We start from the raw sequence: 27,714 nt of genomic DNA on the forward strand, positions 1-27,714 counted from the left end.
AGGTACCGTGTTAGCATTTTATGTACGCCCGTGCGTTTCGTGTGTTACGTAAAGCTTGTCGTCTTCTACGTACATGTATTTCCGCGCGTGCTGCTCTCATGATTTGACGTCACTCCGACTACCTCCGACTACCTACGTTGTAGTATAGGAGAGTGATTGCCATTCAAAAACACACAGAAGATGAGGAGTGAAGCAATACGGACGCTTACAGACCTGATTTTAAGGACGGATTTCGGTAGGTTTTTGACATAATTAAAAAAAGATATGCATACCGATTATTGGATGATTATCATAGATTACGGGGATTCCTTATATTTTAGTTTTCCACGATTAATAAAGATATTCATGAAGGAGTCGCACAACCACCACTGAAAAATGACAACGTCTGCGAAGGAGTAGACATGCAGCCGCTGTCGCAAAGCGACAGCGGCTGCGTGTAGTTAATCAGATGTCATAAAAAGACTAGACCCGTAACGTTAGTACTGTAGGCCTAAACGTTAGGCCTTGTACTAAATCATTGCTACTATTGACACGGTTTGCATAATTCAGAACTCAGACGCAGGCAAGAAGGTAATCAAACTCTGTAACAAAAGTTAAACACTCACTCTCAAGGCTGAAGAATAGGTTAAAGTAAGATTATAAATAGACTAGAGTAAAATATCCCGTTTGCGGTAAGTTTAAGCATTGTTAAGGGTTTTTCCAACTTGTAAACAAATCAGGCAAATTATTTTCAACCATTTCATATATCATAGACAAGATTATTCATTAACGCAATTGTTTTCATAAAAGAAATTTACCATTGACCAACGCAGTTTTCATGATTTACCAGGGCAAAACCCGGCACAATTTTCGCCGATAAGGGCAATATGCGACGTAGTATTTCTGCTTGCGGTGCGATGTACAATCCCTATGGCATGCAATACGCGCGTGCTCCACGATCTTTAGCTGAACGCCTTCACATGTCTCGAGAACATTGCGTAAGCGCCATTTCCCATTGCGAAAGCACGTGAAAATAGCGGGCGCACATGCATTGGCCGCAAACAAGATCGCAATTCTGGCGGTGTTGTTGATGTCTTTCTCGTGTTTTTCTCATTTTTTTTTCGATGGTAACATTCACTTTCCGAAAAAAATGGCGGCCCACATCGGCTCGCGAAAGTTCTATTTTACGCGAGGGTATGTTTTCAAAATCCATGAACATTGAGAAAATGACAAAAAATCAAGTTTCTTGGACCATCGTTTCTTAACTGATATGTTAAGAAGTACCGAAAATTTCATTTTGGATGCGATATGTTGTCATTTAGGTGAGAAAATTTCACTTTCGTCAGAGATCATGCCCATTTTATCGGTTGGTTTTTGTTGATTGCTAGTGTGTGTAGTGTGCATGTAACAGTGCAGTGCTGTGTTTAGCGGTATATTACCGTGTATGTTGTACATGCCGCGAACGGCTGCACGGCCGCATACTGCCACAGTTACTCTAGTCTAGATCTTGTATTAATTTGTATGACATGTCTGGATCTCATACATGATCATTCACCCTTGCCGTCCTGTCCACAGTGATGGCTGCTGTATGACCTCCATTGGGCAGGAGTGATGTCGAGGATGAGAGGGCAGGAAGGTCGAACCGATGTTGACGAGGAGGACGAGGAGGCGTGGATTGAGGCGCAGATTCAGCGAGAGCTGGATGCTCTGTCTCCCCTGGATGAGGGCACCCTATCTGCTGGAGGGGAAGTTGAGGATGAGGTGGAAGGCAGAGGGGAAGATGCTGTGGTAAGTGTCAAAATGCACGATGCATGCCAAGTTCTTGGCTTTACCTCCTCCATTTTTTTCCATTAGAGATAAGATAACCCTCTCTAGTTGTACTTATACTGTATATTGGGATGAGTTGTATTTTGATTCAGTTTGGAGGCATGGTATACTCTTCTCATGGTCGCTATTTTGTATTAGTCAGCAACTGATTGGTTCAAATAAATTGAACGTATGGAATTGTACAGAACAATATTTTTCAGTCAGTTGCACTGACCAAAAACCTGGACTGATGTGTTTCTAATATCTAGTGTGTCTTTTCACATAGAAAAATATATATTCTAAAGAAAACATCTTGGTCAAATTGTGTACATACAATAAATAAATGAATAAATGAATAAATGAATGATAAATAAAAAATGAATGAATGAATGAATGAATTAATTAATGAAAATAAAGTTAAATGAATAAACCGTAGAACAGTGTAATATTATATGTACAAACATACGTACATCTAGAGAGACGAAAGCCTGTAGAGTATAGTCTGTCATGTTAGCCTTTTCATTTATGCACCTGATGTGTGGTGACTGATATCTTATCATATTGTGAATAAAAAAGAAAGAAAAAAAATCCCTCTAGATTTCACTACATGGTGAAAGTGCCTCACTGTTTAATACACATATCCAGGAAACTCCCAATGGTACGATCCCAGAATCCGTAGCCCAGTTCCTGGACAGGGTCAAAAGTCGGTCTCAGGGCGTGGAACAGTCACTCGCAGAGGTCAATGACCTCCTAAACTCGACACAGATTGGTAAGTGTGAAGCCCTTCTCCCGTCCACAGTTCTTGGGAGGAAGATATTTACAGGAAGTTTGCCTGCCTTTTACATGCAATGTTCATGTACAAATATGTACATCTCAATATTTCCAAGCAAATCACCCTCATGGTTCCTAAAAAAAAAAAATGAAACTTGACTTGCTATGTTTAATTCTCTGTATTGAAGTACAAGTGTACACTTTTGCATTGCATTTGATTGTTTTACTTTGATATGGATGCCACCGTACAATGTGTATTGAAGACCAAAACTCAAATATCATTTTCATATCAGTGCAGTCATAGCTACATTGTGTATATGACAATCATGTTATCATGCAAGGGCTGAACTGATAATCTGAAGCTACTTACGTCCTTTAATAAAAAGCTTCTGTTCTAACATTTAATGGTTATTGGGTACATCATCATCTAAACAATAAGGCTAAAGCAAGATACTATGCTCAAATGATCCCTCTGTGTGTTTTTTTTTTAATTCTGTGTGTTTGGTGTTTTTTAATGTTTTTAATCTGGTGAATGCACAAGAAAAAAGCAAATCTGGGCAATTACCCCCAGAGGGCAATTACCTCCCCCCCCCCCCCCCCCCCCCCGGCTAAATACTGGTTAGTGGTATGGTTAGAGTAAAGATTAGGGTTAGGAGTTTGGGTTAGGGTTAGGATTAGATTCAGGATTAGGATTAGGATTAGGGCCAGGGGAAGAGTCCGGGTAATTGCCCCAGGGGTAATTGCCCTACACCAGAAAAAAGTCTTGCTGAAGTGAATTTTTCTCTTTTTTTTCTCTCTTTCCTAGCTCTACTTTCTCTCTCTGTCTACTGTATAAGCTCTTATTTTTGCGAGGGTTTTATTTTCGCGAATTTCGCGAATCACAGTTGGATCGCGAATTTAACAACACGCGACAATGTCGCCAGACGCTAGAGTAATAGTACATTTAAATTGGTGTAGGTGTCAATTCGCAAAAACAACATCTCGCGACAAAGTCTGTGACCTCCTCATTCACGAAAATATCTGTACGCGAAAATAACGGCGTTACAGTATCTTTTTTTCTGTCTGTCTATCTCTCGCTGCTTCTCCTCTTTTCCTCCTCTCTCAGTTTTTTTATAGTAACCTGTTGAGGACGAGCTAATTTTGCTGTAAAACACATTTTCTCTACACACCTGTTTGAATAAGTAAAACATGATATTTTTGCGGCATGAAATTTTTGCGAATTGGAGCCGACGGGCTTTTTTGCAGCATGAAATTTTTACGAGTTGCCTCTAACATTCAATGCAAATATAGTGTAGACAAGAACTTTCGCATGCATTTTGCATTTGAATTTCGCTAATTTTGGCTCGCGAAATTCACGAAATTAAAATGCGCGCGAACATTCCCCGTTTTACATTACTTTGGTCTAGTCATCCATGGGTTGAAATACTTATGTGACTATGCATTGTCTTTTATATTACATGAAACTTCTACCAAGAGTTAGAGCAACTGCCTGAAGACATCTCTCTCTGTGGTATTTTACTTATCATAGTCAATTCGGACTGTGATGTGCTGTCTTTGCCGAGCAAATACATCCCTATAAAAGTATAGCTATGGTGTATGTTTGAACACATTGTGTTTATCAAATTACATGATTATGAACTTGTTTTGCAGCTACAGCTAAGCACATGTTCACACTGACATGTAAACCCAGCATCATACTTTAGTCAAAGTTAAGTATTCTCTTTAGGCCACACGACAGATCTTCATGTATGTAAAGTTCGTCTGAGAGAGAAAAAGTAATTTCCATTCATTTACATTTTCACTTGAACTTTTCTCCGTCAAGCGGAGGATGTGGAGGAGTTTGCCTACAAATCCAAGCAGCTGAATGAGATCGCCTTCCAGCTCGGAGAAGACCCTGAGGAACTCAGAGACCGGGTATTCACAAACATTTCACCCCCTTCCCTTCTCCATCATATTTTCCTACCTCCCCCCCCCCCCCCCCCCCCCCATGTTCTCATGGGACACCTTCACTACACGTTCAAGATCTCCTGCAACTGTTATCCTAAACAAACACCTCTAAATAATATTCATTCCATGAGGAGAATTCTCTTTTTTTCCGCCCATAATGATTGTTTTCTTGGACAATGCACAGACAATGACAAACTAAAGTGTGGGGTTACCATTAAAAAAACAGGAAAATATGCATATGAGAAGATAACAAAACATTTATAATTTTACCTTTCCTGTTCTCTACCTAAAGCCTAGTCTGAAATTTATGTTGTTTGGAAAGGTCATGTGGAACTTATCTACTGTGCTATTAACTTTGGAAGCGATTATTAGCTTTTATCAGTCTACCTTTGGCTCTATACTTCAGAAATGAACAGGTGTATCAAATGTCATTACCATTTGTTTGACTTGGTCACTCTATTCACTACAAGTCATTTGGATTGCAAAAGGCATTATCATGGCAAGTAGAAAAGAATGATGTATAATATACTCTAATTAAATGTCAAATGTTATTTATTGTTATCATCCATTAACATTATTTTGTTGTCTTTATTTCAATGTAAAGTAATGATATTACAATTGTATTATGTATACCGTGGTATAATGACAAAATCATATTAATTATGATGATAATAATGATCAATGATGATAAAATTAAGAATTATATTTTACCATCATTGCTATTAAATAGTAATATTGAAATGGCTGTTATTCATATTATCGTTATTGTCATATTATTTTGATTTGTAGTAGTGGTAGTTGTTGTAAGAGCATGATCATTACTATTTTTCTCACACTTATACTTTTTTTCTAAAATTTTGTCATAAGTAGTATAATTTTTCTCTCTCCAAGGTGATCCAAGAGTTGGAGGAAGCGGACGAGAAGGATACAGAAGATTGCCATGGTGATGACTCCTCTGGTGGACTTGAATCAAACGGCCTCGATGTTGTCCCAGCCTTAAGTGAAGGTATTAAAGCCAAAAACCTTGTTTATATCTCTCCTTTGTTAACCCGTTGAGGATGAGTCCTAAGAATACTCGGGCAAGTTTCTGTGGGAAATGCATGCTGTAGCAAAATCAGCCCGTCCTCAACAGGTTAAGCCCCCCATTGTCAATGGGAGTCTTATGAGTCATGTGCAGAGTCTGTTGGTGATTTCATGTAAATCTTCTTCAGGGTCTGTGGCAATCAGCACTCCCCCTTATAGTTACTTGATTTTCTTGAATGGGTCACCTGCCCTTTTGAATGCTGTTAGATCAATGGAAAGTCTTGAAAGATTATTTAAAGAATTCTGTGGGCCATGCGTGGGATGTTCATATCCAGTGTTGTATTTGTATGCACTCTAGTCCCATATTTTTTGACATTAGGTGATGTGCTGTTATTAGCCTTAACCACTTATGTGCTCAGACATTTAGTTTTACTAGCCACATAATTTTTTTGATTGATCAGCATTTAGTAATCCATCCAAGTATGAGCTTGTTGTAGAGTTAGGAAGCCCACTTGAGTGTAGCAGTGTGTCTCAGTCCATTGGAATAGGCAATGACGATATACTAACTCTAAAAAGAAACAAACAAATACAGCAACAACATCCAAACAAAAACAAAACCTTGCATAGAATAGTTGTGTGTAAATATAAATGAGATTCGTTGTTGGGACATAAGTAAATGTGATTGTGGCATGTTATCGGTTAGAGTTCAACAATTGATGCACAATTGTGATGTAATCTTTTTTTTTAACATGAATAGCTGTGATAATGTCATCTAATACAATGGTTTACTATATGAGAGTAGACTCCAAGAGGTCTTTTGCACATTGTTTGTAATAGTGCTTTTAAAAACCTTTATCAAGTTTATGCGCATTGTATTTGAAAGGAAACGAAAGTCCGGCAACAAAAAGCAGCAGCAATTACGATCGTGATTTTGATAACTGTCAACTTTGAATGAATGACACTATGAGTCGTATGAAGTCCAGGAATATCCCAAAAGTAAAAGGACTGACTGATCTGGTGTGTGTGTGTGTGTAATGAGAAAAGCAACTGTAATCCGTGCACCAATTAATTTTCCAGGCACACTCAAAAGTATATTTACCTTCGAGACAGGATGTAATATTAGTGACATGCTTTGATTGAGGGTGACAACTCTCTTGATTGTTTTTACATGTGCCACATTGGCCAGTGGCAGTGAATACTTTTCTTTGTTTCAACACAATTTCAAAATTGTTTAGCCTAAACTAAAGAACTTCTTTCTTTTCCTGTGTGTGTGGGTTTTTTTTTAATTCTTGTGAAAATGCAGGGTACTGCAACCTCCCCCCCCCCCCCCATTTATGGTTTCTCAGTGGAAAAATAGAAGTCCCTGTGTCGAAAGTGAAATGAACGGTCAATTGCCTGTTGAACTCATAGGTCACTTGCACAAATGATCATTAGGACAGTCATGACAAGTATAAGCATATACTTTTTTTGGTTCAATTGTGTAATGCCCTGCAGCATGCAACATCTGTGATAGCCAAGGTCAATGTGATGTGGGAAACAAAAATGCTTTCCATGAGCTTCTAGATTGAGAATGAGATCATGTAGGAAGTGTTGATGGACAGTCAGCAACCTTGTGCTCAGAACATAAAGTTTTTATTCTGTCAGTGCCATAGGTGATCAGAAACATGGTAGGTATTCATGCCCTTTGTTTAACCCATTGAGGATGACCTGATTTGGCTCTGACACGCATTTCCCATCTATAGACATCTGCCGGAGTATACTTGGGATGAGTCTTCAAAGGGTTAAAATGTCATGGTTTCAGTTGTCAAACATATAGGCTTTTAAAGGGTAACCCCACTTTGGATTCAAGTTGTCTTTTACATGATGGATTGAATGAAACAAACAGGACAAGGTGAGTGTTTGATACTGGACCAAGAATCTGAGCATTTGTAGAGGTTTGAATTCTGTGAATGGTTGCGTTTGCAGAGAATGGGACAGTGGCCGTGTATACCGACATCAACGCCTTCGAGCGGCAACTCCAAGAAAAGGTGAGGGAGCTGGAAGGGGTGATGCAGGAGCGTCAGGCCATCGAGCAGAGGGAGCGGGAGGAGGCGGGCCAGGTCATGTCGGTCCTGGACCAGAACGCCGAGCGGCACCGCCTGGAGAAGCAGCGGGAGAACGAGCGAGAGGGGAAGGAGATGGCTCAGGAAAGACTGGTAGGTATCATTTCTTTTTCTTTCTTTGACAGGTGCATGCATTGTATTTCAAAGCTACTAGCATTGAAGATGTGAAAGAGACTCTTTCTGTTAGATTTATGCAAAAATATTGCATTCTCTGTTAAGCCTTTGAGGATGAGTCCCAAGTATACTCGGGTGTCTATTAGAACAGAAATGTGTGTTATAGCAAAGTCAGCCTGTCCTAAACGGGTTTAATATTATGAACAAAAGACTATGGAATGCCTATTCTCCAAGACTGAGCATAACTTGCTTGTTTCCATGTTACTAATGTGGTCAACAATAAATATTGCAGGGAAACATGCAAGTTATGCTCAGTCTACGAAAGCCAAAGGTGCATTCCTATATCTTTCGTTTTTACTTTCATATAAGTACTTAAATTAGAATGTCCATGTGACATATCTAATTGGTGTTTTGTGATTCTGATGCTTTATAGGTCCAACAGGCTCAATTTGAAGAAGAGCTAGCCAGTGACATGCAGCGCAGTGAAGCAGAGCTCCTAGAATATCAGGTAGGATGCAAAACGAGAGTTATAAACCACATACATTATATATCAATAGAGCATTTAAATCAGAAACATGTGATATACAAGTATAGTGCATGATAGATTTTTGACAAGTCCTGTGATTGGCTGACTTGACATCATGTGACAGTCAATGTCTTTTAATAGCACAAGTGTAAATACAAGGGTGCATTTACCCAACCCTTGACCACCTCCAACCTACACCTCACCCCACAGGACATTGCACTTCAGTTTAAATCAATCAGTCAGATCTAATGAGATGGTCAAGTCAGTTCTCTGTGCCCTAGTGATATTCATTAAAAACCATATCGCCTCTATGTCGTACGTAATATTAAATGCCTTTTATGCGTCTATCTAAAGCTTTTACTTTTGTACAATTATGTATATGTAATTGTATATATAATATTTTTGAATAAATATATTCATATACTCCTTTTTGTATAATTATATTCATATATTATATTTTTGCATAATTATATTCATATATGATACTTTTGTAAATGAATATGATCCCTGTAAATAGTACAATAACTAGATTTTATATTTTTTTTAAAAAGTATCCATCTTGTTTCACAGATGGTAACAGGAACTACCATCTTTTTTTCTCACACTTTTTTCATCTCTTTCATGTTTGTTTATCATACTTGGTTCTCCTGTTACAGAATCAGATTGAGGAGTTGTCGAGGCGGACGGCCCTTGAGAGGGAAGCGTTCGAGAGAGAACACCAGGAGGAGATGGAGAGGCAGTCGTCACGGCAACACACCGCCGCAACCTGCATCCAGGCCGCCTTCAGATCCTTTCGGTTAGTGGCCAAATGTTTCACTATTGGGATGGTCACTAGTTCAACTCCTAGTCAACATAGCATTTATGTCCATGACAGAGGATAGTTGAAATGATCATAGGGTACATTGTTGATGATACTATCACCTGAGGTAACATCTTCAGTGTAGAAGCTTTTCTTTTCACCATTTCAATATACTCCTTTTGTGTTTTGCTTGACATGCTATTATATCTTTGTCATGAAAATGGCTGTGCCTTTCTTTGCATTTTCATGCTGATGACATACATACCAGGTACTGTAAAGATGTAAACTTTTGTGCTATGCATTTTGTCTATTTCAGTGAACTTCACTTGTTTTATATAAATTTTTAATTTAGAGCATTCCTGTTTCTAGATGCTTGTATGTTCATATCACCCAAAATATTTGCATGTTGTTACGTTCGTGCTAGCTCAGCAGGGGGCAGAATTTGTAGAAATTGTCAATGTGCATAATTTTCAGTATTTGCGTATTCATAATGTTTAGAGGTGCTTCCTTACAACCCTTCTCCCCCCGCAAAAGACAATCTAATTACATATGTTGCAAACAGCCAGTGCATGCAGCTCTTACTTTCTACCCATTTGTACAGGGCGCGAAAACCGTATCTCAAAAAGATGCGGATGATTCGGGAAGGACTGAAGGAGAGCCGAGAGCACGAGCGTCAGATGGAGATCGTGTCGCAGCGGAAGAAGGCGGAGCAGAAGAAGAGGAAAGAGAAGCTGGAGAAGATGAAGAAGGAGGAGGAGGAGAGGTGAGGTCAAAGGTCATGTCAAATCAAGTTTTTAACTGTTGAGGACGGACCGATTTTGCTACAACACACATTTCCCATAGACATTTGCCCGAGTATACTCGGGACTCAACGGGTTAAAATGTCAGCATACTGTACTGTAAAAGTGGAAATTTTCGCGGTGTTGAAATTTTCGCGCATTTCGCGCAACCAGAAGCTAGCGCGAAAAATAAAAGCACACGAATATTTTTGCATGCCATATGTTCCAGTAGTTGATGTCTTGATTCCACGGAATTAAAAACACGCGAAACTCTTCGTACCCGGCCAAGCGCGAAAAATTAGTCGCACAAAGATATCCACCTTTACAGTAACAAGCTAGTAGAAGTACTTGTAATGTTTACAGGCCTCTCACTACATGTGTTTTGAAGTGACTTCTGACATGTCATGATAGTAAATAAATATTATGCACCCTTCCCCGCATGAGTCAGATCATGATAATTATGATAATAATCATCATAATGATATAAATTGTGATATTGATGGTAATGATTATGGGGATGATTATGAAGATGATAATGATAATTATGATAATATCACAATTATTACAACTTTTGATATTCATAGTGATAGCAGTTGAATATTAAGTCAACAGAATACATCTGCCAGCCATTGGATTTACATGCACCACCATATCAATTTCTGTTGTTGCTGTTGTACTAAATGGTTATTTAAGCAGTAGCATGCATTCGCTACAACTCAATGGGATTTCTAGACTAACATTGAAATCCATTTTGTGTACTGTCAGACCTTCTTTTTCATTTAAGATGTCTTTTCAGAACATGTGGCCAAACACACTTGTAGCAAAATGGATTGTCACATTGAAAGCCATCTTGACTTTGGATCGTTTGTCATTTTTGTACCAGGAGAAGAAGAGAGGAAGAGGAAAAAAGGAAAGAAGAAGAAAGACTGGAGGTGGAGCGACTCGAGAGAGTGAAGGTCGAAAAGGAGAAGAAAGAAAAGGAGAGATCAGAAAGAGAGCGCAGGGAGAAAGAAGAACAAGAGGCCAGACAGAGAGAAGAACTGGAAAGGCAGAGTGAGGAAATCCTGAAGAAGATTATCCCCGATCGACAGAAGGTTGGATCAAAGGCCAAAGAAGGAGAGGGAGAAGGAAAATCCAGTGAAGGAGTGAATGACAGCCGGGAAATTAAAATGGACGTCAGCACCACGGGAGAGATGGCATTGCCATCAAAGGATGAAGTGGGAGACGATATTAAACACAAAGGAGACTCTGTGTTCATCACTGAAAAGGAAAGTGCACTCATTCATACTCCTGTTCCACAAGGGACTGCTGAAGCAGAGACAGGGAGGGCTGTGCCATTATATCACGGTGCTGAGACCGGTACTTTGGGAAAACAAGAGCTTGGTGGTGAAGTCCACGTGGAGAATGAAGGAGGGATTCACCAGCTGGCATCTTCCCACAGTGACCAAAGCTCCGCTGCTGCGGAGGAACAAATGGGAGGCGGTGCCGTCAGTAGTGTCTCGCGGATAGCAGACAACGGGAAAGCCAAGTCCGTCGAGCTTGCCGTGGATGGGAAGAAGCTATCGCGTCGATCGGGAGGTTCGGAGGAAGAAGGGGCTCGGACAAGCTGCGGACCAGGTGTGACAGCTAGCACAGGGAATTTGGCACACCCGGATCTGGAGGTCAAAGGTCATGACTCACCACATCCATCTGATCAGTCCATGATGTCCACCAGTAGCCGGCTAGAGAGAGACGAAAAGGGAGGCAAGACCCCACAGGGAGGTCACTCTGTCCATATGTCCCTGACCTCAGAGATTCCAAGCGGTCATCTGGAAGGAACTCCCACGGGAGAGCTGGATGACCAGTGTGGCGGGCAGTCAGATGGTCCTAGGCCTCGTGCTGCCGGCCACGGTGGAGAAGTCTTGTCAGAATCATTTCAGTCCGATGAATCACAAGTTCAGCTCGAACACTGCCCTCTGGAGGACAGTCTGGAACAGCGGAGGTTGGCCTGGATTCAGGAATGCATTCCCCTGACGTGAGTTGCACGTGTGAATACTTGTCATCGTTTGTCAAACTGCAAATCAAAAGACTTTCTCTGTTAAATCACTTTTTTTTTAATATCATGATAACATCGTTTCCGCCCTAAAATAGTTGATGAATGTCATCAGAGAAAGGGAGGGAGGGAAGGGTAAAGGACCAGTTATGTTTAGCTAAAAAAAATTTGAGAGAGAAAGATGTTTTTTAAGACTAAAATCCTTTACCATTCATGTTTGAATGAACAGTTACAATACTTTTTGTACCAGTCCAAGATACAATATTACTTCACTGTGTCACATTTTCATGTCATCAGTAGATGGAAACATAGGTTTTGATAACAATTGAAGAATATTCTGTATGGATATAGATATCAGCATGGTTGTAGTAATTTTACACATTTTTTGTTGTTTGCTATTACTTGAGTATTACTGTACTTTATGGCTGCTGTCGTGTTGGATTTATTAGTGAATGTGGATGAGATCTAGATGCTCCAAGAATTATGCTTTTAAAGTTTGTGTGTCCCTTTTGTAACTCTGAAAATCAGATTCTGTTTTAGTTGGTATATTGTAGAGGTAGGTAAGTCAGACATTTCAACAAAATAATACATCTAGAAACTACTTTATGATGGAGAAGGAGACAATACTAGAGATTTCCAGTAAATTTATTCAGATCCTGTAAAAATTCTGATTGTTATTTTCAGTAAAAATGGAGGCGTGTTATCAAATGAAATGGGTTAAGCTTTTTTTTTTAAATTTCTTTAAGAAAACATCTTAGGTGTGTTACTGTACCTTTGTAAGATTTCATACACAATGTTTGGGAGACATTCTTAAATCATGCAAAATTTTGCGACATTTGCAAAAAAGATACTCATCCTCAGAGTTTGAGTATTAAACCTATACCACTTGACCCTTGCTTCTGGCATCATTCTGACTCCAGTAAGCTGGTCAGTAAGGCCAAGCTGGACAGCACTTCAACCAAGCCACGGAGGACACTCCGAAGGCCCCCATCAGCCAAGAAGTTGCCTGCTCTGACGGACGCACAGCTTGCTTCGTCTTCGCTTCCAAACACCCCCTTGTCAGAGGTTGGTCATGTTTCATACAATTTACCTGTAGCTCACTCTACTGCTTATTCAGATTTTCTTTGTATTTTGTGATAACAGTATGTTTCCTCAATCACAGTGAAGTCAAACACTTAATATATGTCTAGTATTTGTGATTTCATTTTATGGATATTTGTCTGTTAGGACTGATTAATGAGTTTCTCCCTTCATATATCACTTATATTCTAATATAATAATATTCTAATCTAATACATTTTGTATGAAGCCTGATTTGTTGGCACAATTTGTTGCTATGTGAGGAAAAAACTTGGCTCTCTTCTTAGCTGTTAATAATTCATATAAACCCTGAGTATGAGGAAGAGGGGTTTGCAGTAACACCATGTGCATGTAGTCCTTGAAACAACTGTTGATTAGCAATGGAAGGGTTCTTTAACATTTACTCAGTGCAGCAATTGCTCCCTTGAAATATCTGCACTCTAAGCCGAATATAGAACTTAACCACAAACATAACCCAAATTCAAATTCAAATTCAAATGCAAATTTATTTGCATGCTAAAAAGAAAAAAAATCATGTTCATCACGTTCACAATAAAACAGAAGAGAAAAATATATACAAACATAGCACATGAGGGATCAGTAAAGGCCGTATAAAGCCTATCGAGGCTGATTCCCTTACAAACAATAAATAGGATGCAATTTCCATCAGATACACATTAACGAACAAAAACAGCAAAGAAACATCACAACAATTAAAAAGGGGAAAAGTGGCAAAATTATTACAATAATTACTCAATTGCACTTTGGATTAAAAACATTTTGCATTTACATTTATAAGATGACAGTGTTGGACTCTCTTAATAAAAATTAGTAACTCATTCCAGCATTTTGCTCCAGTGTATGTAATTGTAGTCTTTAAGAACTTGTATCTGTATAAAAGTAAACATATCTCGTTAGCACGTCTAGTGTTGTGTTTCATACTTTTAAGGTAAGACACCTTTAAAGTATGAAAACATAAATGTAGCCACGTGTAATAGCACAATTTGATCAATTTTCAAAATTTTCAATATCTTAATAGTACTGCAGTGTGTGCAAACAGATTTGCATTACAAAGTATTCTTAGTACACGCTTTTGTAACATCAAAACACGATTAAATAAATATAACGAACTACGACCCCATGTTATTGCACAATACGTTAAATGTGGGGAAATAATTGTATGGTACATGGTCAAAAGATTTTTTAAAGGAAGCATAAGTTTCAGATAATTCATGACACCAACGATTCTACTTATTTTGATACAAATATCATCATAATGACCTTGCCATGTTAAACCATCATCAATTGTAACACCAAGAGATTTTACTCTATTAACCTGCTTGATATTGACATTTATTTGTAAAACATCTTCGTCTATTACCTTATTCTTTTTCTTAAATACCATATAACATATTTTATCAATATTTAAGACCAAACGATTTGCAATAAACCAAGAATACACTTTCTGCATTTCTGAATTAATCATATTGTTAACTTCATGCACATCCCGGCCTGAGAAAAATAGGTTTGTATAATCTGCAAATAATATAGAATACAAATTAGGGCTTACAAACTGCAAATCATTAACAAATAGCAAAAAGAGAGGAGGACCCAGTACAGAACCTTGTGGATTGCCTGTATTCACATGACACAATTCTGATTTTGTATTATTTACAACTGTATATTGTGTTCAATTTTGATAAATAACTTTTAAACCAGTTCAGAACATTTCCTCTTATTCCATAATATTCCACTTTCGAAATAAGTATGCTATGATCTATACAATCAAATGCTTTTGTTAAATCTAAAAATATTCCGACCAAGAATTCATGATTTTCAAATGCATTCGATATTCTTTCCATCAATAGAAGTTGCGCCATATATGTAGAATAACCATGTCTTAACTCAAACTGCTGATGATACAAAATATTATTGCTGTCAGTAAATGATATCAATCGAGCATAAATTAATTTTTCAAACAACTTAGTAAAAACTGACAACAATGATATTTGCCTAGAATTTTGTAGCTTGTGTTTGTCCCCCTTCTGTCCCCCTTCTTAAAAACCGGAATTACTTTTGCTACTTTAAGTTGTCGTGGGAATATCCCACTTTCCAGAGATGAATTTGATATTGAACACAGGGGTTCAATAATAAAACATATTGATTTCTTGAATACATTGACATAAATATCGTCATCACCAGGACTCTTATTTGCTTTCAAATCATTTACAATATTTAGTTAACATTTCCAATATAGTAATAGCCTTGAAAAAATATAGATATAAATAGAAGCAGATGAATTAGCCACTTCTGATACAATATTTCTACCTATTGCACAAAAATACTTATTAAATGTGTTGCTACACACTCTGCAGAGTCGATAAAATGATCATTGACTTGCAATGATTCAATGTGATTATTCTGCCTTTGTTTATTCATTACATCATTACTAAGAGACCATGTTTTCTATAAATTCCCACGCACACAATTAGATTTCCTGTAATAATATTCACTCTTCCTTTCACATAAATCCTTATTAACTAAAATCACATACTGTGTAGATTTCTGTTCATTAGTGGCAGTACGACTCCTGAGATACTTATGATAAAATAAGTACTTCTTTTTACACATTTTTCTAAGCGTGCTGTGAAACCATGGTTTGTCATTCCTTTTTACTCTGTGCATGCACGTTTGTAGTGGAAAACACCTATAGAACAGGATATAAACATTTGGTAAGAAAGGCTTCAAATTGATCATCTACATTATGCATATCGACAACGTACTCCCAGTTACATGTATAAAGTATAATACAGAAACACTGTATAGAGGAATCATCAGAAACCCTTCTTGATATGTTGCCTTCAATGTTGCTGTTATAGTTGTGTCTTATAATAGTAAATATTGGTAAATGATCACTAACAACTCATGTAAATATCTCAGATATGACAATTCTCTTGAGATTATTAAAAAAAAAATATAGTCTAAAAGTGTAGACGACTGTGTTGTTTAATCAAGTGGGTTTTGAAATTACTGGAGAAAATGAATATGATGAAAACATGTCGATGAAAGCACCGACAGTTGACACAGATGACAATAGATTTACACATTAAAATCTCTGACCACATAACAACTTTTCTTTTCCCTCATATAGTCCATGGGCCAGGCCAGATATTGGTACCATCTGAGGTGGCAAAACCTTTTTGGTGTCATTTTGTTTTTCGGGCATAGATATGCTTATCAAGCTATGATAGCATTTCCAAATGAGTAGCTTAGTCATAGTAAATGAATTTTTAACCAATTTGGTTTCGTTGTTATATCCCTATACTTCTGAATCGAAAACTAACCGCCATACAAAGAAGAGCACTGTCTTCTGTATGTTCCATAGAGCTGTAAAATGCAGCTCTATGGTATGTTCACAGGTGTTCTGTTGTAAACGCGGTGCGCTTAGTCTTTATTCAAGGCAGCGAAGGGAATATCCAAAGGTTATGATGTCCACAGCGCTTAGTCTTTATTCTAGACGGCGAAGGGAATGTCCAAAGCGTATGATACAGTGTATATCCTTTTATCTAAAAACAACAACAACAACAAAAGCAATTCCTCGTGAATTTTACCGTATCTTTCAATTATTTACCATTTTCCGGCGAAAACGCAACGGTGAAAACGCTGATACCACGCCAATGTCGCTTTATTTCCCTCCAACAATGAAAGATAATGCAAAAACAATGTACTGGTACACTACAATACATTATAATAAATAACATTGTAAATGAACAGAGTGATTTTTGCTTAAAACTGATGTATTTGTTGATAGGGTGGTATAAAAACAGTATAGATAATCCCTTTTATGAGGAACTTTAGATATGATAACGGTACATTGGTCTAGATAAAGAACTAAGCGCACCGCGTGACAGCTGTGGACATCATAACGCTTTGGATATTCCCTTCGCTGCCTTGAATAAAGACTAAGCGCACCGCGTTTACAACAGAACACCTGTGGACATACAGAAGGCAGTGCTCTTCTTTGTATAGCCGTTTAGTTTCGATTCAGAAGTATAGGGATATAAATACGAGACCAAATTGGTTAAAAATTCATTTATTATGACTAAGCTACTCATTTGGAAATGCTATCATAGCTTGATAAGCATATCTATGCCCGACAAACAAAATGACACCAAAAAGGTTGTGCCACCTCAGATGGTACCAACAACCCATTTTTCGGGTCTTGGCCCATGGACTACATAATCTTGTGAAAAGGCAATTCTATGGTATGCAGAAACTGGGAAATAAATGCAGCAGGTGGCTTATATATACAACTGTAACTATAATGTTTTCACAATATATCTCAATACATACAGTTTCAATGTTATCAAATAATTCCAAATCTGACCTTCTCTTAAATTTCAAATCTTGACGTATATAAAAATCAACTCCTCCACCACGTTTATCATGGCGTCTATTACTAGGGTATAGATCTACAAATATGTAACTGGGTAAAACGCACAATGAACTTTCTTGTGTCTTCAGCCAGGTTTCTGTTACAGCAATGAGTGAAAATTGGTGCCTAAAATTTTGTACAAATGTGTCCATATTATCAAAATTCTTCTTTATACTTCTGCAGTTAAAATGACAGATCGATAAGTGGTTGTCCATATTTAAAATTTTCAAAGAATTATCAAATTGCACAGGAAGATAGTAATTAGAATTGTGTTCTAAGTATCCATTTCAAGTATGCTGGCTTAAGTTACCGTAACAAGTTGAGCACTGCCCATTACTGTCGTTAGGTGAAAATCAATTTGCCGATCACAAGTAACACATACATGTACAGAGTTAAGAGACATTACAAGAATAACAAAGCATATTATAAATATAAAAGAACTAAAAATGTAAAAAAGCACAAAATTTATGCCATGGGTGATGCCTGGAGAATTGAAAACATATCGTATTGCAATGGTTTACTAAAAAAATCTAGTGTGGTGATGGACTGTATGTATACATTAAAAGAATTTACCTGTGTACAGTATACTTCCAACTTGACATAGTTACAATCTATCCAGATCATTCTTGTTGTGGATTTGCTTTCGCATCGTCCTTCCTCTAGTTGTTTTGACAGAGACCGGGATTCTTCCACCTACAGACCACGCAGTGAGAATGTTACTGTCTCTTTTTTTGGCTGGCAAGAAAGGCATCTTGAAGGAGCTTCCGGTTGAGGTCTGTGAGGTCTTCACAAATGCTCATACCAAAGCCCTTGGGCTTCCTCCGATTTCTCAACAGCTGCTGACGATGCTTGTAGGACGTCAGTTTCACTATGATAGCTCTTGGTCTTGCTTTTCTCTGCGTTGGTTGGGCATCGTGATCACGATAGATACAATGACTGCGATCAATGTCCTTAGATTTCAGATCCATGCCGAGCTGTTGTTTGGCGATGCGACATACGACTGCATCTGTGTTTTCCTCGCTGGTTTCCTTGACTCCAAAAAACCTCATGCAATTCCTGCAGGAGTATAGCTCCTGTTGGTTGAGCTGGGATTGGAGACTCCTGATCAGATTTCGGTCTTTCTCTGCGTCAGATTTCAGCTTGGCAGCTTCCTCTTGAACAGCTTTGACCATTTGCTCAAGATCAAAGATCATTCCCTCTTGTTTTCCCACGCTTTCAATGAGGTGCTGGAATTTGGATTCCATCACCTGTGCTACTGCCTCTTTGATCGCTGTCAGCAACTCTTCATCCCTGAGCGCATCTTTGATGAGATTCTTTGTTGATCTAGTTGTTGACATGCTGTTCACAGGTTGAGCTATTCCAGAGAACAAAGGCAGTGAGAATCGCACAGCTGGGTAGTCTGTTCAGGAATGAGTGGAATGACACATTGGGAAGCTGTAGCGTAGTGGCAAGTTAGCTTGTGACACTCAATTGCAGCATGATTATTGGGTGAATGGGACTAGACAGAGTTTGCTGAGGAAACTGGCGATATCGGCGGACAGATTTTCGCAAGAATTGAGCAACAATAGGATAAAATGTACTAAAAATGTAATATAAAAATCACCACAGCAGGTTCTCCAGGCACCAACAGGTCTTGTGTCACCAGGTCATGGTATTGTCAGTCTTCCGAGTAGGGAGAAATAAGTCCAAAATACGAGTTCCTGTTTAACAGCTTGCTTTACTGCTCCGCACCACTCAAAATTGTGCTTCCAGCGACTTGGAAATTGTGACATACACGGATTTCTTTCGAGTTTTGGAATTCTCTGTTTCATGGAAAATCTCTTCCTCCCTTCAAATGTTTACTAAGGCTGAAACTTTGTTGTCAAGCCCTATCAGAACCCTCCCACTAAGCCTTAGTCCTTGGAGAAAATACGTAAGACCGGAGCATTTGTCGTCCTGGCAAATGTTGTGTCACCTGAAGAAGACCCTAGAAAGAGGAGAGTGGAGGAGGAAAATGACATAGGGAGACTATGAGGAAGGCTTAACCCCTTGAGGACGGACTGATTTTGCTACAACATGCATTTCCTGTAGACACTTGCCAGAGTATACTTGGGACTCATTCTCAACAGGTTAAGAATATGATGATAGTAAGGTGCTCTGTTGAAAGATTTGATGAGCCCACATTATGATGTCAACAATCCCGGAATCTTCCATCCCTCAAATCATTTTTCCTCCATTTCCTAGGTTACCACGGTGCAGCTCTGCGACCTCCCTGGATGCTCCTTGACGTCTCTGGCCAAGTGTCCGAGGCTGCGGTGTCTGAGTCTGAACAACTGTGGTGCCACCGCTCTGGAGTCGCTAGAAGGATGCTCCAACATTTTGTTCATTGATGTGTCAGTAAGTTAAATGCTGATAGCTACAACAGTGTTTAGCAAGCATTTCCACATCTTATCCAGCTAGGATGTGCAATATCTTGTGCAGATTACCTTATGAGTCATAATATGAAATTTTAAAAGAATATGTAAACTCGTTAGAGACATCGCTTAACCCGTTAAGGACGAGTCCCGAATATACTGGAGCTGGTGTCTATGGGAAGCATGTTGTAGCAAAATCAGTCTGTCCTCAATGGGTTAGGAATCCCAAGTGTGAAGATGTTATGAGGCTAAATAAACTATAGGGAATATTTGTATGTCAGACGTTTGACCATCAAAATGTTGACATCAAAGTTACAATGTACTTTCTAGTCTTTTCTTATGCACTTCTGTCATATTGGCTCAATTGCTATTCATTTCGTGTACATAAGTTTAATAGGAATGTAGTTTATCTCCTGGGCAATTTTCAGAATTATTTGAAATTGCAAGATATTTTATCATCATATGAAGAAAAAATGATATTAGGTTTTCCCATTTATTTTCAAACTTTTTTCATTCAATTTCACAAATTTTTACTTCAATTTCGTTGCAGGATGTCAGGAATAGGCCAATCTTACTTTCAAATTCGTCTTTCGGCGTTCATTTTCAAATAAAGTCCATTCAATTTAGTCATTTGGCATACATTTTCGCCATTTACAGTTCAAATTCGTCAGTCTCACTCGCAGCACTCAAAACAGCAGGATCGATTTCGTCTTTTGTCAATCATTTTCGTTAAATTTTCATTCATATTCGTCTCATATCTCTATCCGGTGTGATTTTCCAGTTTCCAGTTTTACATTTTACATTCAGGAGTTAACATACACACAAGTGTCCCTCCCCCCCCCCCCCCCCCACACACAAAACCACAGGTACAGACACACACACAAGCACTCCGAGTACACACTGATACAAACAGACGTACCGTCTCGCAAACGAAAACACTCACAAACAATTTCTAGGCAAACATGATTAAAGACAAAATTTAAGTGTAAAATTGAAGAGTTTGGTTGCAAAAACCGATAAGTCCATATTTGTCAAATGGAGATATTTGCGATTAATGGTCAAGAAAAATAAAGAGAATAATAAGAAAATTTTTGCTTCTTTTGACCACAACTTCAAAAATATACCTTTATATGTAATGACCAATATATCATTTAAAAGGTATTATTTTGTACTTTATGACAGAGACCGTACTTCAAAATCTTCAAAAATGGACTTATCGGTTTTTGCAAACAAACTCTTCAATTGTAACCTGTTTAATGTCAAAGAATGGATAACATTATGTTTGCTGCTTTCCAGGGTACAAAATTTAAAGTTTGCTTCGTGCATTATAATGCGAAAACCTGAACATTATGAGGTAAAGTTCAAAAGTTGACACTGATATACAGTCCTGGGTTATGACTTTGACTGTCGTTTATCCTTCAATCAATTTTGGTTGGCAGTCATGTTTTTCGTGTGTATTGTCTAAGCAAATGGTTAGGGAATAATGTGTAACAATACAATTTACTAGAGAAAGTAAAAATATGTCGGCTTAAAGTATGTTCACCATCAAAATAAAGAATCGACAACATCTGACTAATTTGAATGAAAAATTCATGAAATTGTGTGAATAAAAACGAATTCGATCTTCACATTCTGCGATCCGTCAGCGGGAGGGATGAAGTTTAATGACAGTTGACGATTCTGAATGCTATGTCTACGAAAATGTTTGACGAAAAACGACTTACAATGACAATTGACGAAATTGAAGTTAGGATTTGCGTTCCATGTGATTCTCGGGACGAAATTGAATAATAAATCTTTGAAATTGAATGACAAAAGTGCGAAAATGGATGGGAAAACCTATATTGTATTCACTATGTAGTCCTCATTGACCAGACTGCTTCAGTATCATGCTGTGTTGTTTATTGTTGCTAGTCTTTATTAACAGCATCTTGTGTGGCACAGGGTGCTTGCTACACATATGTTTCTGTATATATTCATTTTCTCCAGAACAACAAGGTGGAGAGTCTAAGCTGCAGAGACAAAACTGCCCTCACCTGTCTGAACGCAGCCAGGAATGTGCTAGCCTCCATCCAAGGCTTAGAGGGTTGTTACCACCTGAGAAAGCTGGATTTGAGTCACAACAAGATAACACGAATTGGTAAGGAATGACCCGAAGCCTCTCTTCACATTACAATCATACTTTCTGTATCAAGCTTGCATGAGGCTATAAAGTTACCTTATTTGATTTGTGAGGACTTGTCCAATCATTATCATGAGATGATGACCTAGTGACAGAAAAAGAATTTCAAATAAGCATCCTTTTTCAATAGGCAAAGGTTTGAGGTTATCTGCCTTACAGACAATATGAAAATCAGTTTTGTTTTAGGAGGCAATATTTCAGTGTAGTCTGATTTTCTCAGCCAATTTGCGAAGTTCATAAAACAGAAATCACCACAAACTATTTTATGGCATATGCAGGGAAATATGTTGCAGAATCAGGTGCAAACTAGGTGTAAGAGTACATTAATGTTAAAATAAGTTCGTGAAGAGATTTAACCCTTGATTATGATACAAGATGTAGTGGAAAAATAAAATATGAAGCCATGGAAGTACCCTGGAAGATAAAGCTAGGAATATGGGGACACAACTAATTTCTGTCATATTTATTTATTTATTTATTTATCAATGTATGTATGTATTTATTTGTTTGTTTATTCATTTATGTATGTATTTATTTATGTATTTATTCATTCATTCATTTATTTGTTTACTTATTTATTTGTTGTTTTCTCCTCAGCTGGAGTGGAGACTCTCCTGTCCTTGACCCATCTTGACCTTAGTCACAACCAGCTGGTCAATGCCAGCGGCCTGCCCTCGCTTGTGCACCTGCAAGAACTGAACCTCTCCGCCAACCACCTGAGTAACGTCCGGGGGCTTGACCAGTGTCCACTGTTGCAGAGGGTGGACCTGAGCTCTAACTCCATCACTGAGGTTGGTCATCTTTTAATTGTGCTGATTCTTAACTTTATAGTTCTTTTTTTTTTTGGGGGGGGGGGAGTGGGGGGGGGGGGGGGGGAGCAGGGGGGAAGGGAGGGAAGAGGTCACTAAGAGGGCATACATCGTGACCAACATGAACTTGCCTTTGCACTTGTCTGTGTCCAACATAAAATCAATGTTTTTACTTTGTACTTGTTGGAAGTAGGTGGTAACTCCTGAATCAATAGGTTATAAAATCATCTTACGCCCTTTTGCCAATTGGACACCTGAGATCCTGTAAAATTTGGTAGAGTGGTGTTGTATAGCTAGCTCAAAGGTGTATCTGTCTTGTGTATCTGGAGTCTGGATGTGAATTTGGATGGGGTCCAGGGCAATTACCCCCCTGGGCAATTACCCCGGACCCTTCCCCTGACCCTAACCCTAATCCTAATTAAATCCTGAACCTACATTGTAATCCTCACCCTAACCCTAACTCAAACTCTACACCTTAAACCTAACCCTAACCCTAATCTTTACTCTAACATTATCGCTAACCAGTATTTAGCTGGGGTTAATTGTCCTAATATGGAGATCCTGTAAATTTTTATAGAGTGGTATGGTAAAACTCAAAGGTGTATCTTTCTTGTGTATCTGGAATCTCAATGTGAATTTGGATGTTGTATCTTGAAAGTGTATCTTGAAAGTGTGTCAGGGAAGATGTATCTGAAAGTCAAATCTGGATGTGTATCTGTCTTGTGTATGTGTAAGGTGTTTTGGGGATGTGTATGTAGAAGGTGTGGCTGGTCAGTGTACCGTGGGTATATCAAAGGTTAATTTGGGAGGTGTACATGTATGTAGTGGAAAAGGTGTGTCTAAAAGGTGTATGTGGAAGGTGTTTATGGAATGTGTATGTAGAAGGTGTACATGTAGCTTGTCAGTATATATCAAAGGTTAATTTGGGAGGTGTACATGTATGTAGTGGAAAAGGTGTGTCTAAAAGGTGTATGTGGAAGGTGTTTATGGAATGTGTATGTAGAAGGTGTAGCTTGTCAGTATATATCAAAGGTTAATTTGGGAGGTGTACATGTATGTAGTGGAAAAGGTGTGTCTAAAAGATATATGTGAAAGGTGTATGTAGAAGGTGTAGCTGGTCAGTGTATATCAAATTTTAATTTGGACACTGTATGTAGTGGTAAAGGTGTGTTTAGGTGACTGTATGTTTATGGTGCATCGAGCAAGTGTATTTGTGAAGAGAATGTGAGAGGTGTATCAAGAAGTTGTGTAGAAATTGATTCCGGTGTATGGTTTTACTCTTCCTGTCCTTGGAAGGTGCCGAAGCTGACCAACAATGTCCTCCTGCGGTTCCTCTCCCTGGCCGGTAACAGCCTCTCATCGGTCGCACCCCTGGGTCAGATGTGGCTGCCCCTCCTTCAGCATCTCGACCTTGGTCAGAACGGGTGAGTTTTCCTCTTAACCTGTTCCTTACGGGAACCTGGAATACCAGCTTCCTGTGACATCAACTGATATACAGGAACCTGGGTATATCAGGTTCCCAAAATGTAGACAAGAGTGCCTACATTCGTGGCCTAAATTCATATTTATTTGTGCTATGTTGCCCAGAAAATTGGCTTTTATAGGAAGATTAGAATTTCTTCTTTTATTATCCAGGGAATAATTTTCGAAATCATATATGATTAGCGCTTTGAGGCGATGAATGATATTTCAAATGGTATCCTGTACACTTCTATGGAAGAAAACTGCTACAAAGAGAAAAAGTTTGTGTGCAGCTGTTTAAAAATGTATAGCAAACTGCGATGCAATACCAGTAAAATTTTGTCTTCGCTGACCCCGTACATGTACCTCTTTTGTGGTACAACAAAAGAGTTTGTGAGTCCATCACTGCACGCTCTATTCATACCTCGAGCCTGATTGATATTTTGCGTATGGTTAACCATGGGAAGGGGATACATGTACCGCTTGACTGCTTTCGCACAGCTGGATTATCAACCTGTCTGTTCTCTGCTGACCTTCAAAACAAATTTCATTTGGGGGCATTGGAGGCACTCAGAGGATTGCGGAAGGAACGAGTCAATTCCCAGAGCTGCAGAGTCTCTCATGTTCTGAGGAAGGCTACAAGGAGGTTGCTCTCAGACAAATATATTGTATGCCACCCACCTGCAGCATCCCAACACCTCAGAATAAGACCCTACATAGCATGCTTCAGCACTTTATATTTGCACCCCTACATGGCGACACACCTGCAAAATATACCCCACATGACATCGTCAGGGACGTCACATTGCCTTTATGACACATTTCGATATGGTAACCGGTACCATGCCCTACATGTAGATGGCATTTTGAATAAATGTTGAAGTCACAATGTGCACTCATTTTGAAGATTCTTGAAGAGTGTCGGGAAGCAAAGACCTTTTTGATTAACATATTCAATTGTAAGCAGAGAGTCCATGTCCTGGTTTTACTGTTAATGATGTACACTTTTTTTATTTCTTTCTCTTTATTTTTTCACAGATTGTCTGAAATACCTCCCATGAAGGCATTCTTTCTCCTTGGCCATCTCAGCTTGTGCAACAATTTCATTTCAGGTGAGCAGTAAAACCTAACAGAGTCAGAACAACAAAAGAGTAATGAAATATGGCAGTTTGCTGAGCATTCACCTTGTCTACTGATATACCAAATGAATAAATGAATGAATGATAAAGAAATAAATAAATAAATAAATAAATGAATAAATAAATAAATAAATAGATAAATTAATTAATTAATTAATAAATAAATAAATACTACTACTACTAACCTACTACGACTACCGTAACTACTACTACTACTACTACTACTACTAATAATAATGATAATAATAATCATAATCATAATAATGATAATGATAGTAATAATAGTAATAATAATGATAATGATAATAATAAAAATGATAATAATACTTTGCAGTTGCCTACAAGCACTATGAAAACCAGCATTTTTTTCCCGTTGTCATTAATTTGGACAGTGAAACAACTTCTCACAGTTCAATAGGGACAGTGATCCAAATATGAATTCAACAATGTATACCTCACAGGTATCACTGATTATCGAGCTTGAACTCTGAATTCTCAACCTTTAGGGATTACAAGAGGAACACAAAATAGGTAATGGGGTGTCTAAAGAAGGAAAGAAACCAAGAATGTAGAGAGGTATCATTTTATGAATAAAGTTGTAAATATGAATTACAGTATAAGTTTTTTTAATTATAGCAATGAGCATCACACAATGTATGTATAAACATTGTCAAGTGGAAGGATATATGATTATGACTGTGCAAGGAGTATTACTAGTGACTGATGACTTTTTGGGTAGGTAACATGCATACGCCCCATGCAGCATGCTACTGAAAATTCTATCCAATCATGTGAATATCAATATCACAGAAAGATAGAAATAATAATAATTATACTAATGTGTTCTTCCTGTCAGATGTGGAATGCCTTGAACCAAGACTTGCAGGCTGTAGGCACCTCAAGACCCTGAGCATTGCAGGCAACGCTGTCACTGAGGAGCCACACCTGAGAAGCTCCCTCCTCCTGACCCTACCCAACCTCCAGCGCTTGGACTCTGACCTAGTGACCTCTGGTGCCAAAGGTCAGGAAACTGACCCAAGGCCGAGTAGTTTTGAGGTCATGTGCAGGTCGCAGGTCGCCGCCCAGGATGCTCTGCTGGCGAGACATGAAGTGGAAATCAGGTATGGTATCTTAGAAGAGTCAATAGCACGATGAAAGTAAATGGATTATCAATCTTGAAGATTGACATGCAGAGTGTAATTTTGAATATCAAGCATTGTGACAGACAGTGATTTTCAGAGATATGAAATCTTAAATCTTCAGATTACAAGCCATGAATTCTTGGTTGAAGGATGGAAAAAATACATTAACTTTATTCAACAAGTTGTCCTTCTTATACTTCTGAAAGGCATTTTCTTTGAGTGCTACTTTTGTTTTTAATGTATTAATTGACTTGAAATATCTCCATTTATACAGGCATCATGATGTGATGTATAATTATTTCTGTTGCTGCATGTCTGGTTGATGCAACTACTTTGAAAGTACAACATACACAGGTATCATCATCTCAAAAAAATGTAAGAGAAAGAAGTGAGAGAGCATTCTGGGAAGTGTCATACAAATCTATTTAAATGTGACTTTAGATATTATTGCTAGTTCTTAAGGAGAACAAACTAATGATGTGAGCAATGCGACATGAGACAACAAGATGACGCATTCAGTTGCAAACTAATGCAAGAATAGTATGTTTGTTGTGTTTTTCATGTTCAGCGGTGTAAACAAGGATGAGCAAGGAGCTGCCCTGAAGCTCGCAGAGATGCGAGGGCGCCATTTATTGGAGCTTCACACCCAGGCCGTGGACCATCGCTACATGCATGAGTACGGCGAGACGAGCCCCGTCCAGAGTTGCAGCGCCAACGTCTCCGAACATTCAGCTTCACAATCTCTGCATTCAGAGCCAGACAAAAGGGCTGTGATGGTGCCATCAGAAAAGGCTAGCCTTAGTCACCAGGAGAGTCATCGAGCAGAGAGCTGGTCTAGCACACAGAAAGGGAGTCACAAGGGCATGGAAACCTATGATAAGTCTGCAGATGAGTCTAGGCATAGAGTGACAGGGATCATCAAAGAAGCATCTGAAGCAGCCACAACTGTGAGGTCAGGTGACAATATTGGCAGGTCAGGTGACAATCCTGGCAAGTCAGGTGACCAGCAGAATGCTGGTACACTCCATGGGAAGGAGGGGTGTGCAGTGAATTCAGGATCTCAACATGGGGAGCAGCGCAGGATCGTAGATGCCCAGACTGTTTCCAAGGCGCTGCATCGAGAGCTGAAGTCAGACAGGTCAGCCACCATCACTCACATTATTAAAAGAACCAATTAAGTAATTGCCTGGCAACT

General features: G+C 38.6%; 1 protein-coding gene across 1 annotated transcript in view; it reads left to right on the forward strand.

The window, feature by feature from the left end:
* Window positions 1–27,714, forward strand: part of LOC139716607 (uncharacterized) — a 35,139-nt gene that overhangs the window by 759 nt on the left and 6,666 nt on the right. The window contains exons 2-18 of the mRNA XM_071628134.1: window positions 1,555–1,767; window positions 2,431–2,560; window positions 4,379–4,470; window positions 5,395–5,509; window positions 7,492–7,721; window positions 8,176–8,250; window positions 8,925–9,064; window positions 9,669–9,830; window positions 10,730–11,860; window positions 12,799–12,943; window positions 19,617–19,769; window positions 21,776–21,926; window positions 22,566–22,759; window positions 24,074–24,201; window positions 25,277–25,350; window positions 26,234–26,498; window positions 27,088–27,657. Of these exons, the coding sequence (XP_071484235.1) occupies window positions 1,591–1,767; window positions 2,431–2,560; window positions 4,379–4,470; window positions 5,395–5,509; window positions 7,492–7,721; window positions 8,176–8,250; window positions 8,925–9,064; window positions 9,669–9,830; window positions 10,730–11,860; window positions 12,799–12,943; window positions 19,617–19,769; window positions 21,776–21,926; window positions 22,566–22,759; window positions 24,074–24,201; window positions 25,277–25,350; window positions 26,234–26,498; window positions 27,088–27,657 (3,932 nt within the window). The 5' untranslated portion in view covers window positions 1,555–1,590. The remainder of the gene's footprint in view (window positions 1–1,554; window positions 1,768–2,430; window positions 2,561–4,378; window positions 4,471–5,394; window positions 5,510–7,491; window positions 7,722–8,175; window positions 8,251–8,924; window positions 9,065–9,668; window positions 9,831–10,729; window positions 11,861–12,798; window positions 12,944–19,616; window positions 19,770–21,775; window positions 21,927–22,565; window positions 22,760–24,073; window positions 24,202–25,276; window positions 25,351–26,233; window positions 26,499–27,087; window positions 27,658–27,714) is intronic.

This window comes from Diadema antillarum, unplaced genomic scaffold, assembly GCF_040938485.1.
Source record: "Diadema antillarum isolate AM-2024a unplaced genomic scaffold, OU_Dant_1.0 scf00000067, whole genome shotgun sequence".
Classification (NCBI taxonomy): Eukaryota; Metazoa; Echinodermata; class Echinoidea; order Diadematoida; family Diadematidae; genus Diadema; species Diadema antillarum.